General features: G+C 48.8%; 1 protein-coding gene across 3 annotated transcripts in view; it reads left to right on the forward strand.

Annotated features, from left to right (window-relative positions):
• LOC137306238 (von Willebrand factor A domain-containing protein 7-like) overlaps window positions 1-16,788 on the forward strand; it is a 141,658-nt gene that overhangs the window by 95,792 nt on the left and 29,078 nt on the right. For 2 of the 3 annotated variants that reach the window (XM_067975368.1, XM_067975367.1), the window contains exons 2-5: window positions 9,083-9,187; window positions 11,528-11,741; window positions 12,379-12,654; window positions 13,042-13,135. In XM_067975368.1, the coding sequence (XP_067831469.1) occupies window positions 11,535-11,741; window positions 12,379-12,654; window positions 13,042-13,135 (577 nt within the window). In that variant the 5' untranslated portion in view covers window positions 9,083-9,187; window positions 11,528-11,534. Of the gene's footprint in view, window positions 1-9,082; window positions 9,188-9,213; window positions 9,240-11,527; window positions 11,742-12,378; window positions 12,655-13,041; window positions 13,136-16,788 lie in introns of those variants that run through there. The other variant, XM_067975369.1, reaches the window with a different exon arrangement.

The raw sequence follows: 16,788 nt of genomic DNA on the forward strand, positions 1-16,788 counted from the left end.
GGCGCTCCCTCAGTACTGACCCTCCGACAGTGCGGCGCTCCCTCAGTACTGACCCTCCGACAGTGCGGCGCTCCCACAGTACTGACCCTCCGACAGTACGGCGCTCCCTCAGTACTGACCCTCCGACAGTGCGGCGCTCCCTCAGTACTGACCCTCCGACAGTGCGGCGCTCCCTCAGTACTGACCCTCCGACAGTGCGGCGCTCCCTCAGTACTGACCCTCCGACAGTGCGGCGCTCCCTCAGTACTGATACAGGGACGGTCGGCCTGGATTAATTGCTGGAGTCTCTAAAGAATGTGACCTGTGAGTAATGGCTGTGCTTAATGTGATCATCTCTGGACTCCCTCGTCCAGTCATACTAAAGGGTTAATGTCTTCTTAAAGTAACAACAGGTTGCATTTATATAACGCCCTTAACACTGGTCAACAGAGGCAGCATTGAAAAAATGGACGCCTTGCTTGGTCAAAGAGTTAGGTTTTAAGGAGCATCTTAAAGGAGGAGAGAGAGAGGGGGAGAGGTTTAGGGAGGGAATTCCAGAGCTTAGGGCCCAGGCAGCTGAAGGCACGGCCGCCAATGGTGGAGCAATGGATATCGGGGGATATACAATGGGCCAGAGTTAGAGGAACAGAGAGTTCGGAGCTGGAGGCCCCTCCCTATCTCTGTAACCTCCTCCAACCCCTACAACCCTCCAATTGTGGCCTCTTGACCATCCCCCGATTTCCATCGCTCCACCATTGGCGGCCGTGCCTTCAGCTGCCTGGGCCCTAAGCTCTGGAATTCTCTCCCTAAACCTCTCCGCCTCTCTCTCCTCCTTTTAAGACGCTCCTTAAAACCTCCCTCTTTGACCGAGCTTTTGGTCACCTGTCCTAATATCTCCTTCTGTGGCTCGGTGTCAAATTGTGTTTGATAATCGCTCCTGTGAAGCGCCTCGGGACGTCAAGGGCAAGTTGTTGTCGTCACGGAGATGGGGAGGGGACAGAGGATTTGGAAACGAGAGTCTGTGAAGAGATGGGTGAAGAAAGAGTGAAATTTGGGGGGAAGGGGATAGAAGCTAAAATGGTCACTGTTGATCTCCCAGTAGCGAGGTTCGGGCTCAGAGGGAGATGGAGGCTGCGAGATCTTAACCCAGTCTCCTCACCGTTTACTCCCGATCTGTCCACCACCCCAACCCTTTAAAACTAAAGCTATTACGAGAGGTAATCACCGATAATTCATCTCCAGAATTTCCGGAGCAGCGACTGAAGATTGAAACGGTCCGACTGCAAATCTCAATCGTCGATCGAGAACTCAGTTTGTTCTTCCTCAATATTTTTTAACCTCCTTGTGGACTTGGTTAAGGAGATGCAAGGAGCAAATCATGACGCCAATTGGTGGGGAAGTGAAAACAGGTTGCTGACAATCGGGGTTACAGATAGACAAAAGATTACCTTTTCCAACGAAAATTGAGGAACAATGACGCAGAGTTATAGTGAGAGTAAAGCTTTGGTTTCGCGCAAAATGGGGCTGTTGTCTGAGGTAAAGGGAGTAAAATTAAAATAATAATCTAGGATTCACGCGGAAATTACATGACGGACACAGGCCATTCGGCCCCACCAACCCATGCTGGGGTTTATCCTCCACATCCTAAGCCTATGTACCCGTTCTGTTCCCCTAAACCTTTACAGGGAGGTATTGCTGCAGTTATATAAGGTATTGGTGAGACCGCACCTGGAATACTGCATACAGTTTTGGTGCCCATACTTAAGGAAAGACGTACTTGCTCTCGAGGCAGTACAAAGAAGGTTCACTCGGTTAATCCCGGGGATGAGGGGGTGGACATATGAGGAGAGGTTGAGTAGATTGGGACTCTACTCATTGGAGTTCAGAAGAATGAGAGGCGATCTTATTGAAACATATAAGATTGTGAAGGGGCTTGATCGGGTGGATGCGGTAAGGATGTTCCCAAGGATGGGTGAAACTAGAACGAGGGGGCATAATCTTAGAATAAGGGGCTGCTCTTTCAAAACTGAGATGAGGGGAAACTTCTTCACTCAGAGGGTAGTAGGTCTGTGGAATTTGCTGCCCCAGGAAGCTGTGGAAGCTACATCATTAAATAAATTTAAAACAGAAATAGACAGTTTCCTAGAAGTAAAGGGAATTAGGGGTTACGGGGAGCGGGCAGGAAATTGGACATGAATTTAGATTTGAGGTTAGGATCAGATCAGCCATGATCTTATTGAATGGCGGAGCAGGCTCGAGGGGCCGATTGGCCTACTCCTGCTCCTATTTCTTATGTTCTTATGTTCTTTATTCCCCCTTCCTTCAACCCCCTTTCTAACCTCTTCAGAAATGTTGACATGATCAAGTGTCCAAGTGTGTTAAATTCATATGGAACCTTGGTTAGACCACACCTGGAATGCTATACAGTAAAAAAAGAGACGAGGTCCTGCAAGGTGAATTTAAGGAGTTAGGAGATAAATTAAAAAGCAGGACCTCAAAGGTAGTGATCTAAGGATTACTACCAGTGCCACGTGCTAGTGAGTATAGGAACAGGAGAATAGACAGGATGAATGCGTGGCTGCAGGGATGGTGTAGGAGGGAGGGATTTAGATTCCTGGGACATTGGGACCAGTTCTGGGGAAGGTGGGACCTGTACAAGCGTGACGGGTTACACCCGAGCAGGACCGGGACCAATGTCCTCGCGGGGGTGTTTGCTAGTGCTGTTGGGGAAGGTTTAAACTAGAGTGGCAGGGGGATGGGAACCTGAGCGGGGAGTCAGAAGGGAGTAAAGTTGAGAGCAACAAGAGAGGAGAAGACCCAGGGGAAATTTACAATACAAATAGTACAAACAGTTGTTCAAGAAGAAAAGAAAGGGAAAAGCGTAGAGCAGCAGAAAGAAAGTGTACTTTAGGCACTACAGATAAAGTGAAAACTAAAAGGCGTAAGGCGATGAACCCAGCATCAAAGCTGAAGGTCAGGCTAGGGTTTGTGGTCCAACTAAGAGTTCTATATACAAATACACGGAGTATAAGGAATAAATTAAATGAACTACAGGTTCAAATTCAAATTGGAGGGTATGACATGATAGCTATTACTGAGACATGGCTGCAGGATGGTCAGGATTGGGAACTAAATATACCGGGTTATAAGGTCCACAGGAGAGATAGGGAAAATGGAAGAGGGGGAGGAGTAGCCTTAGTGATTAGAGATTAAATCACTTCAATGATAAAGGGGGATATAACGAGAGGTAAGCAGCCAACAGAGACATTATGGGTTGAATTGAGAAATAGGAAAGGATCTAAGACTATAGTGGGAGTTGTGTATAGGACCCCTGGCAGCAGCTCTGATGTGCTAGATTGTATAAATGCAGAGATTAGACAAGTGTGTAACAAAGGCATAGTGGTCTTAATGGGGGACTTTAACCTTCACATTGATTGGGAAAAGCAGACTAGCAACTGTCAGAAAGGTAGTGAATTTCTTGAGTGTGTCCGGGATAGTTTTCTACAGCAGTATGTCCTAGAGGCAACAAGGGGGCAAGACATACTAGATTTAGTAATGAGTAATGAACCAGATTTAGTTAACAGCTTAACTGTGCGTGAACATCTATCCAATAGTGATCATAACATGATCGAGTTCAATGTAGTGTTTGAAAGGGAAAAAAGTGAATCAGCTGCTAAGATTCTAGACTTGGGCAAGGCCGACTTCAATGGGATGAGACAGAGACTGTCCACAGTAAACTGGGCGAATCTGTTAATGGGTAAAACGACTGATGATCAGTGGGAAATGTTTAAAGAAACATTTAACGTGATACAGAATCGGTTTGTGCCCCTGAGGGGCAAGAACTCCACTGGCCAAAAAAAAAGCCATGGACAACTAAAGAGGCAAGGGCCAGTATAAGACATAAGGAAAGGGCTTACAAAAAGGCAAAAAATGGCACAGATCCTGGCGAATGGGAAAGATACAAAGATCAACAAAGGGTCACAAAACAGATAGTAAGGGCTACAAAAAGAGAGTATGAAAAAAAACTCTCAAGGGATATCAAAACCAATACGAAGAACTTTTATCGTTATATTAGGAAAAAGAGGGTGGTCAGGAGCAGTGTTGGACCCTTAAAAACTGAACGTGGGGATATTGTCATTGACAATGGGGAAATGGCGGACATGTTGAACAATTACTTTGCGTCAGTATTTACAGTCGAAAAAGAGGATAGCATGCCGGAAATCCCAAGAAAACTTATATTGAATCGGGGACAGGGACTCGATAAAATTAACATAAGTAAAACAACAGTAATGAAGAAAATAATAGCACTAAAGAGTGACAAATCCCCAGGACCAGATGGTTTCCATCCCAGGGTTTTAAAGGAAGTAGGTGAGCACATTGCAGATGCCCGAACTATAATCTTTCAAAGTTCTCCAGATTCAGGAACTGTCCCTCTAGATTGGCAAATTGCACATGTCACTCCGCTTTTTAAGAAAGGAGAGAGGGAAACCAGGGAATTATAGACCAGTTAGCCTAACATCTGTTGTGGGGAAAATGCTGGAGTCTATAATTAAGGATAGGGTGACTGAACACCTCGAGAATTTTCAGTTAATCAGAGAGAGCCAGCATGGATTTGTGAAAGGTAATCGTGCCTGACAAACCTGATTGAATTTTTTGAAGAGGTGACTAAAGTAGTGGACAGGGGAATGTCAATGGATGTTATTTATATGGACTTCCAGAAGGCATTTGACAAGGTCCCACATAAGAGACTGTTAACTAAGATAGAAGCCCATGGAATTGAGGGAAAGTACGGACTTGGTTAGGAAGTTGGCTGAGTGAAAGGCGACAGAGAGTAGGGATAATGGGTAGGTACTCACATTGGCAGGATGTGACTAGTGGAGTCCCGCAGGGATCTGTCTTGGGGCCTCAATTATTCACAATATTTATTAACGACTTAGATGAAGGCATAGAAAGTCTCATATCTAAGTTTGCGGATGACACAAAGATTGGTGGCATTGTAAGCAGTGTAGATGAAAACATAAAATTACAAAGGGATATTGATGGATTAGGTGAATGGGCAAAACTGTGGCAAATGGAATTCAATGTAGACAAATGTGAGGTCATCCACTTTGGATCAAAAAAGGATAGAACAGGGTACTTTCTAAATGGTAAAAAGTTAAAAACAGTGGATGTCCAAAGGGACTTAGGGGTTCAGGTACATAGATCATTGAAGTGTCATGAACAGGTGCAGAAAATAATCAATAAGGCTAATGGAATGCTGGCCTTTTTATCCAGAGGACTGGAGTACAAGGGGGCAGAAGTTATGCTGCAGCTATACAAAACCCTGGTTAGACCGCACCTGGAGTACTGTGAGCAGTTCTGGGCACCGCACCTTCGGAAGGACATATTGGCCTTGGAGGGAGTGCAGCGTAGGTTTACAAGAATTATACCCGGACTTCAAGGGTTAAGTTACGAGGAGAGAGTATACAAATTGGGGTTGTATTCTCTAGAGTTTCGAAGGTTAAGGGGTGATCTGATCGAAGTTTATAAGATATTAAGGGGAACAGATAGGGTGGATAGAGAGAAACTATTTCCGCTGGTTGGGGATTCTAGGAGTAGGGGGCACAGTCTAAAAATTAGAGCCAGACCTTTCAGGAGTGGGATTAGAAAACATTTCTACACACAAAGGGTGGTAGAAGTTTGGAACTCTCTTCCGCAAACGGCAACTGATCCTAGCTCAATTGCTAAATTTAAATCTGAGATAGATAGCTTTTTGGCAACCAAAGGTATTAAGGGATATGGGCCAAAGGCAGGTATATGGAGTTAGATCACAGATCAGCCATGATCTTATCAAATGGCGGAGCAGGCACGAGGGGCTGAATGGCCTACTCCTATTCCTATTCCTACATTCCTATGTTCTGGTCTCTATATACCTTGATTAGACCACACTTGGAGCACTGTGCACAGTTCTGGTCTCCATATACCTAGGTTAGACCACACTTGGAGCACTGTGCACAGTTCTGGTCTCCATATACCTTGGTTAGACCACACTTGGAGCACTGTGCACAGTTCTGGTCTCCATATACCTTGGTTAGACCACACTTGGAGCACTGGGCACAGTTCTGGTCTCCATATTATAAAAAGGATATAGAGACACTGGAGAAGGTGCAAAAAAGATTCACAAGGATGATACCAGAACTGAGAGGTTATAACTATCAGGAAAGGCGGAACAGGCTGGGGCTCTTTTCCCTAGAAAAGAGAAGACTGAGGGGTGACCTGAAAGAAGTCTTTAAGATTATGAAAGGGGTTCGATAGGGTAGACGTAGAGAAGATGTTTCCACTTGTGGGGGAGACCAGAACTAGGGGGCCATAAATATAAGATAGTCACTAATAAATCCAATAGGGAATTCAGGAGGAACTTCTTTACCCAGAGAGTGGTGAGAATGTGGAACTCGCTCCCACAAGGAGTAGTTGAGGTGAATAGTGTAGATGGATTTAAGGGGAAGCTGGATAAACACATGAGGGAGAAAGGAATAGAAGGATATGGTGATAGGGTGAGATGGAGTAGGGAGGGAGGAGGCTCGTGTGGAGCATAAACACCGGGATAGACCAGTTGGGCCGAATGGCCTGTTTCTGTGCTGTACGTTCAATGTAAGACTGAGAAAAGGTCCAGAACTCCCTAAACGTCGTGCCATTTCAGGTAAGGGCACGACGTTTGGAGACGCTCCCTCAGGTTAAGGAGACCTGCCCTGCCTTTATGTCATTGCTGCACAAGTTACGATAAAATTCATTGACTGGTTGACTGAAGGGATTTCTTTTCACCTTAATGTGCCACGAGAAAAATATTGCTCCTGGTGTTTAGTTAGGAAAGGAATGACTGATTGTGGAGTTTGGAGGGTTTGCTGTCATTTGGCGCTGGGTGTTTATGTGGGAGAGGAAGAGACGGAATGCAAGAGGAGGGTTCGCTTTAACTGATTCTTTCTCAACTGTTTGACGGCTGTAACTTCACTTGCGGTCAGCTGCTGCATGTTGTTGCCAACACTTCAACACTCCAAGTCCTGCTCCCTCCGCCCGACCGACAGACAGAACAACGGAAATGCAGCAGACTTTCAGCTCAGAGAGACTTCAGCCTCCTTCCTCCATTCTGCCCATCCTCCCACTCATAGTCTTTCCAGGGATGGTTTTACTGACCCGCTCTCCCAGCTGTGTGTATCAGTCGTGTCTCAGTGGGTAGCTCTCACTCCCTCTCTCTCTCTCACTCGCCTCTGAGTCAGAAGGTCGAGACCCCACTCCAGAGACTCGAGCCCCGTAATCGCAGGCTGACACTCCCAGTGCTCAGTACTGAGGGAGCGCTGCACTGTCGGAGGGTCAGTACTGAGGGAGCGCCGCACTGTCGGAGGGTCTGTACTGAGGGAGCGCCGCACTGTCGGAGGGTCAGTACTGAGGGAGCGCCGCACTGTCGGAGGGTCAGTACTGAGGGAGCGCCGCACTGTCGGAGGGTCAGTACTGAGGGAGCGCCGCACTGTCGGAGGGTCAGTACTGAGGGAGCGCCGCACTGTCGGAGGGTCAGTACTGAGGGAGCGCCGCACTGTCGGAGGGTCAGTACTGAGGGAGCGCCGCACTGTCGGAGGGTCAGTACTGAGGGAGCGCCGCACTGTCGGAGGGTCAGTACTGAGGGAGCGCCGCACTGTCGGAGGGTCGGTACTGAGGGAGCGCCGCACTGTCGGAGGGTCGGTACTGAGGGAGCGCCGCACTGTCGGAGGGTCAGTACCGAGGGAGCGCCGCACTGTCGGAGGGTCAGTACCGAGGGAGCGCCGCACTGTCGGAGGGTCAGTGCCGAGGGAGCGCCGCACTGTCGGAGGGTCAGTACTGAGGGAGCGCCGCACTGTCGGAGGGTCAGTACTGAGGGAGCACCGCACTGTCGGAGGGGCAGTACTGAGGGAGCGCCGCACTGTCGGAGGGTCAGTGCCGAGGGAGCGCCGCACTGTCGGAGGGTCAGTACTGAGGGAGCGCCGCACTGTCGGAGGGTCAGTACCGAGGGAGCGCCGCACTGTCGGAGGGTCAGTACTGAGGGAGCGCCGCACTGTCGGAGGGTCAGTACTGAGGTCGTGAAAGGCGCTATAGAAATGCATGTCTGTCTGATTTTTAGAGGGAGAGAGAGAGAGAGATAGAGAGAAGGGAGAGAGAGAGAGAGACAGAGAGAAGGGAGACACAGAGAGAGGGAGAGACACACAGAGAGAGAGAGAGAGAGACAGAGAGAGAGAGAGACCCACAGAGAGAGAGAGAGAGAGAGAGACAGAGAGAGAGAGAGACCCACAGAGAGAGCGAGACACAGAGAGAGAGAGATACACACACAGAGAGAGAGAGAGAGACACAGAGAGAGAGAGAGACAGAGAGAGAGAGAGAGAGACAGAGAGAGAGAGAGAGAGAGACAGAGAGAGAGAGAGAGACAGAGAGAGAGAGAGAGAGAGAGAGACAGAGAGAGAGAGACACAGAGAGACACAGAGAGAGAGAGAGACACAGAGAGAGAGGCACACAGAGAGAGAGACACAGAGAGAGAGAGAGAGAGACACAGAGAGAGAGACACAGAGAGAGAGAGAGAGACACAGAGAGAGACACAGAGAGAGAGAGAGACACAGAGAGAGCGAGACACACACAGAGACACAGAGAGAGAGAGAGACACAGAGAGAGAGAGACACACAGAGAGAGAGAGGCACAGAGAGAGAGAGAGAGACAGAGAGAGAGAGAGACACAGAGAGAGAGAGAGAGAGAGACGCACAGACAGAGAGAGAGACACAGAGAGAGAGACACAGAGAGAGAGAGAGAGACACAGAGAGAGAGACACAGAGAGAGAGAGACACACACAGAGACACAGAGAGAGAGAGACACACACAGAGAGCGAGAGAGAGACAAGGTTTTTTGAAACCTCTGGATTTATGACTAACAGAAATGTGTACGGGACATCGAATCAGAGCGGAGAGCTCCTTCCCTCAGGGATTGACTGGTTTGGGTGCTGCCCACGGCCGAGTGTTTCCAATATGTTGTCGGAATCAGACACAAGCACTGACTTGCACCAGGATCAGTTGTTTGAGTGATGTTTGCAGGTGAATGATCTGTTTTACAGAGTGCTTGAACTCCTCGACGTACAGGCTGCTCTGAACTGCCACTCCTCTCGAATAGTCCTGTGTAACGTGAAACTGAGAGACTCCGAGGACATCACTTGATTCAGGTATCTGAACTCTCCCCCTCCCTGGACCCGAGAAAACAGACTTTCTACAGGGGTCTGTGTCTGCACAGTGGTGGAGTGGGAGAGGGAGTGGGTCTGAGGGAGTGGGTCTGTGTCTCTGTATCTGTGTGTATGTGTGTGTGTCTGTGTGTCTCTGTGTGTGTGTCTGTGTGTGCCTGTTTATCTGTGTGTGTGTCTGTCTCTGCATATCTGTGTGTGGGTCTGTCTGTGTGGGTCTGTCTGTGTGTGTCTGTGTGCCTGTCTCTGCGTATCTCTGTGTGTGTGTGTGTCTGTGTGTGTGTGTGTCTGCGTGTGCCTGTTTATCTGTGTGTGTGTCTGTCTCTGCATATCTGTGTGTGGGTCTGTCTGTGTGGGTCTGTCTGTGTGTGTCTGTGTGCCTGTCTCTGCGTATCTCTGTGTGTGTGTGTGTCTGTGTGTGTGTGTGTCTGTGTGTGCCTGTTTATCTGTGTGTGTGTCTGTCTCTGCATATCTGTGTGTGGGTCTGTCTGTGTGGGTCTGTCTGTGTGCCTGTCTCTGCGTATCTGTGTGTGTGTGTGTGTCTGTGTGTGTGTGTGTCTGTGTGTGTGTGTGTCTGTGTGTGCCTGTTTATCTGTGTGTGTGTCTATGCCTGTCTGTGTCGATAATTTTTTTTTATTCGTTCAGGGGATGTGGGCATCGCTGGCGAGGCCGGCATTTATTGCCCGTCCCTAATTGCCCCTTGAGAAGGTGGTGGTGAGCCGCCTTCTTGAACCGCTGCAGTCCGTGTGGTGAAGGTTCTCCCACAGTGCTGTTAGGAAGGGAGTTCCAGGATTTTGACCCAGCGACGATGAAGGAACGGCCGATATATTTCCAAGTCGGGATGGTGTGTGACTTGGAGGGGAACGTGCAGGTGGTGTTGTTCCCATGTGCCTGCTGCTCTTGTCCTTCTAGGTGGTAGAGGTCGCGGGTTTGGGAGGTGCTGTCGAAGAAGCCTTGGCGAGTTGCTGCAGTGCATCCTGTGGATGGTACACACTGCAGCCACGGTGCACCGGTGGTGAAGGGAGTGAATGTTTAGGGTGGTGGATGGGGTGCCAATCAAGCGGGCTACTTTGTCCTGGATGGTGTCGAGCTTCTTGAGTGTTGTTGGAGCTGCACTCATCCAAGCAAGTGGAGAGTATTCCATCACACTCCTGACTTGTGCCTTGTAGATGGTGGAAAGGCTTTGGGGAGTCAGGAGGTGAGTCACTCGCTGCAGAATACCCAGCCTCTGACCTGCTGTTGTAGGGGTGTGTATGTGTCTGTATCTCTGTGTCTCTGTGTATCTGTGCCTGTCTCTGTGTATCTGTCTGTGTGTGTGTGTCTGTCTCTGTCCGTCTGTCTCTGTCCGTCTGTGTGTGTCCGTCTGTGTCTGCCTGTGTCTGTCTGCCTGTGTCTGTCTGCCTGTGTCTGCCTGTGTGTACGTGCAATCGGCCGGCTCCCTTGCTCTCCGTGCGAACAGGATTCCAATCTTTCATTTGTTTACATTCCAAACTGCTTTCTCTGCAAACTCTTCGGTTGGAACAGGATAAGGGAGAATCGGAGAATCGGAGAATCATACAGCAGAGGAGGAGGCCATTCGGCCCATCGTGCCTGTGCTGGCTCTTTGAAAGATCTATCCAATTAGTCCCACTCCCCCCTGCTCTTTCCCCCGTAGCCCTGCAAATTTTTCCCCTTCAATATTTATCCAATTCCCTTTTGAAAGTTATTATTGAATCTGCTTCCACCGCCCTTTCAGGCAGCACATTCCAGATCATCACAACTCGCTGCGTAAAAAACATTCTCCTCATCTCCCCTCTGGTTCTTTTCCCAATTACCTTAAATCTGTGTCCTCTGGTTACCGACCCTCCTGCCACTGGAAACAGTTTCTCCTTATTTACTCTATCAAAACCTCTCATGATTTTGAACCCCTCGATTAAATCTCCCCTTAACCTTCTCTGCTCTAAGGAGAACAATCCCAGCTTCTCCAGTCTCTCCACGTAACTGAAGTCCCTCATCCCTGGCAGATGTGTTCAAAATGAGGGTGTAAAGAGTGAAGGATTATTTCCACTACAGATCAGCCATGATCTAATTGAATGGCAGAACAAGCTTGAGGGGCTGAATGGCCTCCTCCTGCTCCACGTAACAGGCTCGAGGGGCTGAATGGCCTCCTCCTGTTCCTGTGTAACAGGCCCGAGGGGCTGAATGGCCTCCTCCTGTTCCTGTGTAACAGGCTCGAGGGGCTGAATAGCCTCCTCCTGTTCCTGTGTAACAGACTCGAGGGGCTGAATGGCCTCCTCCTGTTCCTGTCTTCCGCTCATCTTGTGTAACCTGTTATATATTTTACAGACGTCTGATGGGGCGATTCGTGACTCGTGCGTTTCCGTTACTGACACTCCTCTCCGCCCAAAACGGTCTGTGTTTCCTCCCAAACTTCTCCGGGGAAAGTATATCCCACTCCAACATCACCAAGATGGCAGCTCTGCGCATCACGCTCAAACTGTTCCAGGAAATTCCCAACCCCGTCGGGCACGTGATACCGAGTAACGCCTTCCAACCAGAGGTAAACTCACCTGTACTTCCGTACGTTTAAGGGGGAGTGGAGAAGGGGGCAGGGGAGATTTACCAGAATTGTACCCGGGGGGGGGGATGAGAGACTCCAGTTACATGGAGAGATGGAAGAGGCTGGGATTGATGAAGGTAGATGTGGTGTATATGGACTTTCAGAAGGCGTTTGGTAAAGTGCCACATGGTAAGACTTGTTAGCAAAAACTAACTGGGCCGTAAGATAGTCGCTAATAAATCCAATGGGGAATTCAGGAGAAGCTTCTTCACCCAGAGAGTGGTGAGAATGTGGAACTCGCTCCCACAAGGAGTAGTTGAGATGAATAGTGTAGATGGATTTAAGGGGAAGCTCGATAAACACATGAGGGAGAAAGGAATAGAAGGATATGGTGATAGGGTGAGATGAAGTGAGGAGACTCGTGTGGAGCATAAACACCGGGATAGACCAGTTGGGCCGAATGGCCTGTTCCCGTGCTGTAGGCTCGATGTAATTCTATGTAAGGGGAAGAGTTCCAAGATCTCATGGATGTTCTGCGGCCTCCAGTACCTCCCGCGAGTGGACATCTCTGCCCTCACCTCCCTCCCCCTCAACGACGGTGTTCCTCCCACATTCACTACGTACCCTGTCTCCTCAGGGGCAAGGTCTCACTGCGGAGAAACTTTTCGAGACGTACTACGGGCCTGGGGTGTCTGTCTCCTACTTCAAACAGGCACTGAAGATGATGACTCTCAGCAACACCAAGGTGGACTTGCTGTACGTCTTTGAGGAGAGACGTCACTTCGACTCAGAGACACTGCGAGAGGGCAAGGCGGTCCTTTTGAGGGTGAAGGCCAGCGTCATTCAAAATATCAGGCAGCGGAGGTTCCAGGCAGCCCAGGGAGCCATGGGAACCATGCTGCACACTTTACAGGTAGGCCTCCGTTTCCTCGCACCCGATCTCACCTCCGAGTCTAGAAGGTCGCAGGTTCGAGACTCCCCCCACACACCCCAGAGACTTGAGCCCCATAATCTCAGGCCGACACTCCCAGGTGCCAGTAACCGAGGGAGCGCCGCACTGCCGGGAGGCGTGACGCCCCGAGGCGTGACACCTTGGGGCGTGACGCTCCGGGGCGTGACACATCGAGGTGTGCGATGATCCGAGACGTGACGCCCTGAGACGTGACGCTCTGCGGTGTGACGCTTCTAAGGCGCGATTGCCTCCAAGGCCCACACGCAACACCTTTGAAAGGCAACAAACGAGCGCTGGGCGCAGACTTTCAGAGATGAACTCGATTGATACCCTATAATCCCCCCACAGGATTTCTATAGTCACAGCAACTGGATTGAACTCGGGTTCAAGATTCCAAACAGCAATCTCATCAAACCCGGGGTGCCAATCGGAAAAATCGCAGGTAAGGCAGCGCCAAACACGGTGGCCGTTAGTTTAGGAAGCAACCATCTTTGTTGCTGGCGAGGACGTGCGCTGACACTCCCAGGGGGGTTATTGGACTTTCAACAAGTAAAGAAAAGAACAACAAAAACTTGAATTTATACAACACCGTTAACATGGTAAAACGTCCCAAGGTCCTTCACAGGAGCGACATTCAGACAGAACGTTGACTCCAAGCCCATATTAGGCTTTACAAGGATGACACCAGAACTGAGAGGTCATAACTATCAGGAAAGGCGGAACAGGCTGGGGCTCTTTTCTCCAGAAAAGAGAAGGCTGAGGGGTGACCTGATAGAGATCTTTAAGATTATGAAAGGGGTTCGATAGGGTAGACGTAGAGAAGATGTTTTCACTTGTGGGGGGAGACCAGAACTAGGGGGCCATAAATATAAGATAGTCACTAATAAATCCAATAGGGAATTCAGGAGAAACTTCTTTACCCAGAGAGTGGTGAGAATGTGGAACTCGCTCCCACAAGGAGTAGTTGAGGTGAATAGTGTAGATGGATTTAAGGGGAAGCTGGATAAACACATGAGGGAGAAAGGAATAGAAGGATATGGTGATAGGGTGAGAGGGAGTAGGGAGGGAGGAGGCTCGTGTGGAGCCGGGATAGACCAGTTGGGCCGAATGGCCTGTTTCTGTGCTGTAGGCTCAATGGAACTCGATGTATTGTCGTTAAATATTGCTGCTGAGGGTAATCACACTGAAACTATTTACACCCTGGGGAGAAAGTGTTTTTGCAATAAACCCTGCCTTCTCCCCATTCAGACTCCTTTCAATTTGTACCTCATGCATCAACTCCTGTGGGTACCTGTCCCAGTTCTGTAGATTCCCAAGTTGTTTTGATCCAGCTCTGTAGAAGTGAATCAGTGCTCTTACATCAAATTCCATAATCAGCGGGCCAGGTACTGTAGAAACACAGGAGTTATGCTGCACTCGGCTCCAGACCTCATTACAGCCTTGGTCCAAACATGGAGAAAAGAGCTGAATTCCAGAGGTGAGGTGAGAGTGACTGCCCTTGACATCAAGGCAGCATTTGACCGAATGTGGCACCAAGGAGCCGGAGTAAAATTGAAGTCAATGGGAAATCAGGGGGAAAACTCTCCAGTGGCTGGAGTCATACCTAGCACAAAGGAAGATGGTAGTGGTTGTTGGAGGCCAATCATCTCATTGCTGCAGGAGTTCCTCAGGGCAGTGTCCTAGGCCCAACCATCTTCAGCTGCTTCATCAATGACCTTCCATCCATCATAAGGTCAGAAATGGGGATGTTCGCTGATGATTGCACAGTGTTCAGTTCCATTCGCAACCCCTCAAATAATGAAGCAGTCCGAGCCCGCATGCAGCAAGACCTGGACAACATCCAGGCTTGGGCTGATAAGTGGCAAGTAACATTCGCGCCAGACATGTGCCAGGCAATGACCATCTCCAACAAGAGAGAGTCTAACCACCTCCCCTTGACATTCAACGGCATTACCATCGCCGAATCCCCCACCATCAACATCCTGGGGGTCACCATTGACCAGAAACTTAACTGGACTAGCCATATAAATACTGTGGCTACGAGAGCAGGTCAGAGGCTGGGTATTCTGCGACGAGTGACTCACCTCCTGACTCCCCAAAGCCTTTCCACCATCTACAAGGCACAAGTCAGGAGTGTGATGGAATACTCTCCACTTGCCTGGATGAGTGCAGCTCCAACAACACTCAAGAAGCTCGACACCATCCAGGACAAAGCAGCCCGCTTGATTGGCACCCCATCCACCACCCTAAACATTCACTCCCTTCACCACCGGCGCACTGTGGCTGCAGTGTGTATCATCCACAGGATGCACTGCAGCAACTCGCCAAGGCTTCTTCGACAGCACCTCCCAAACCCGCGACCTCTACCACCTAGAAGGACAGGGGCAGCAGGCACATGGGAACAACACCACCTGCACGTTCCCCTTCAAGTCACACACCATCCCAACTTGGAAATATATTGGCCGTTCCTTCATCATCGCTGCGTCAAAATCCTGGAACTCCCTTCCTAACAGCACTGTGGGAGAACCTTCAACACATGGACTCCAGCGGTTCAAGAAGGCGGCTCACCACCACCTTCTCAAGGGCAATTAGGGATGGGCAATAAATGCCGGCCTCGCCAGCGACGCCCACATCCCGTGAACGAATATATATAAAAAAAGTATAGATGTGGCTGGCAAAGGAGGTGGAATTCTGCCTTGGAGTCCTGCCAAGTTGCTCCCATATCATTACAAATATAGTCACATGCATCGGAGTGAAGGAGTCTGTTTTGTAAATTGGAACTTAGCAACAGATTTTCTTAGAAAAACATCACATTTGCAGTTTACTACCATCAAAAGCAAACTATAGATTACAAAAGGTTACCAGAAATGAATATTAATATTTTCATTTGGATTCCTGGCCTTGATTATAAATTAATTGTATTACTTGCACTTTATGCTAAACTCTTTTAAACACTGGTTAGGCCTCAGCTGGACTATTAGCTCCACCGCACTTTAGGAAGGATGTCCAGGCCTTGGAGAGGGTACAGAGGAGATTTACCAGAATGGGACCAGGGATGAGGGACTTCAGTTACGTGGAGGGACTGGAGAAGCCGGGATTGTTCTCCTTAGAGCAGAGAAGGTTAAGGGGAGATTTAATCGAGGTGTTCAAAATCATGAGGGGTTTTGATAGAGTAAATAAGGAGAAACTGTTTCCAGTGGCAGGAGGGTCGGTAACCAGAGGACACAGATTTAAGATAATCGGCAAAAGAACCAGGTGGGGGAGATGAGGAGAATGTTTTTTACGCAGCGAGTTGTTCTGATCTGGAATGCGCTGCCTGAAAGGGCGGTGGGAGCAGATTCAATAATAACTTTCAAAAGGGGAATTGGATAAATACTTGAAGGGAAAAATTTACAGGGGCTCTGGGGAATGAGCAGGGGGGGAGTGGGACTAATTGGATAGCTCTTTCAAAGAGCCGGCACCAGCACGATGGGCCGAATGGCCTCATCCTGTACAGTACCTACTATGATACTAAGCAAATGTGCTGTAGATACAATGATAGTTTGAAAGTCGATGGGGATTGTTTGTAAACTTGACAGTCCCAAGGCTGCAGCCCCTGGCTGGGATATTTCAGGGATATGATGGAAGAACAGAGTTTTAACTGGGATTTCCCACTGCATCACATTCTTTATTGGGAATGATTGGATGAGCAGTGGTGTCCCCTTCTGTAATTTATCGTGACTAGATGGTGCAGCTTGTTAGCTCGCTAAAAACAAGATTTGCAGAAGTTACTCATTTTATACCTTGTCATTCAGTTTGCTCTTTGTGGCAACCATTGGAAATAATCTTGATTTATAGACTGATTAATAAGCACGTAGCTTTGTAAATCAGGCCTGAACTGTTTTTTTTGTCTGAATATTTAACATTGTAGATGGGAGACCAGAACTAGGGGTCATCAATATAAGATAGTCACTAATAAATCCAATAGGGAATTCAGGAGAAACTTCTTTACCCAGAGAGTGGTGAGAATGTGGAACTCGCTCCCACAAGGAGTAGTTGAGGTGAATAGTGTAGATGGATTTAAGGGGAAGCTGGATAAACACATGAGGGAGAAAG

The sequence above is a fragment of the Heptranchias perlo genome, chromosome 42 (assembly GCF_035084215.1).
Source record: "Heptranchias perlo isolate sHepPer1 chromosome 42, sHepPer1.hap1, whole genome shotgun sequence".
In the NCBI taxonomy this organism is placed as follows: Eukaryota; Metazoa; Chordata; class Chondrichthyes; order Hexanchiformes; family Hexanchidae; genus Heptranchias; species Heptranchias perlo.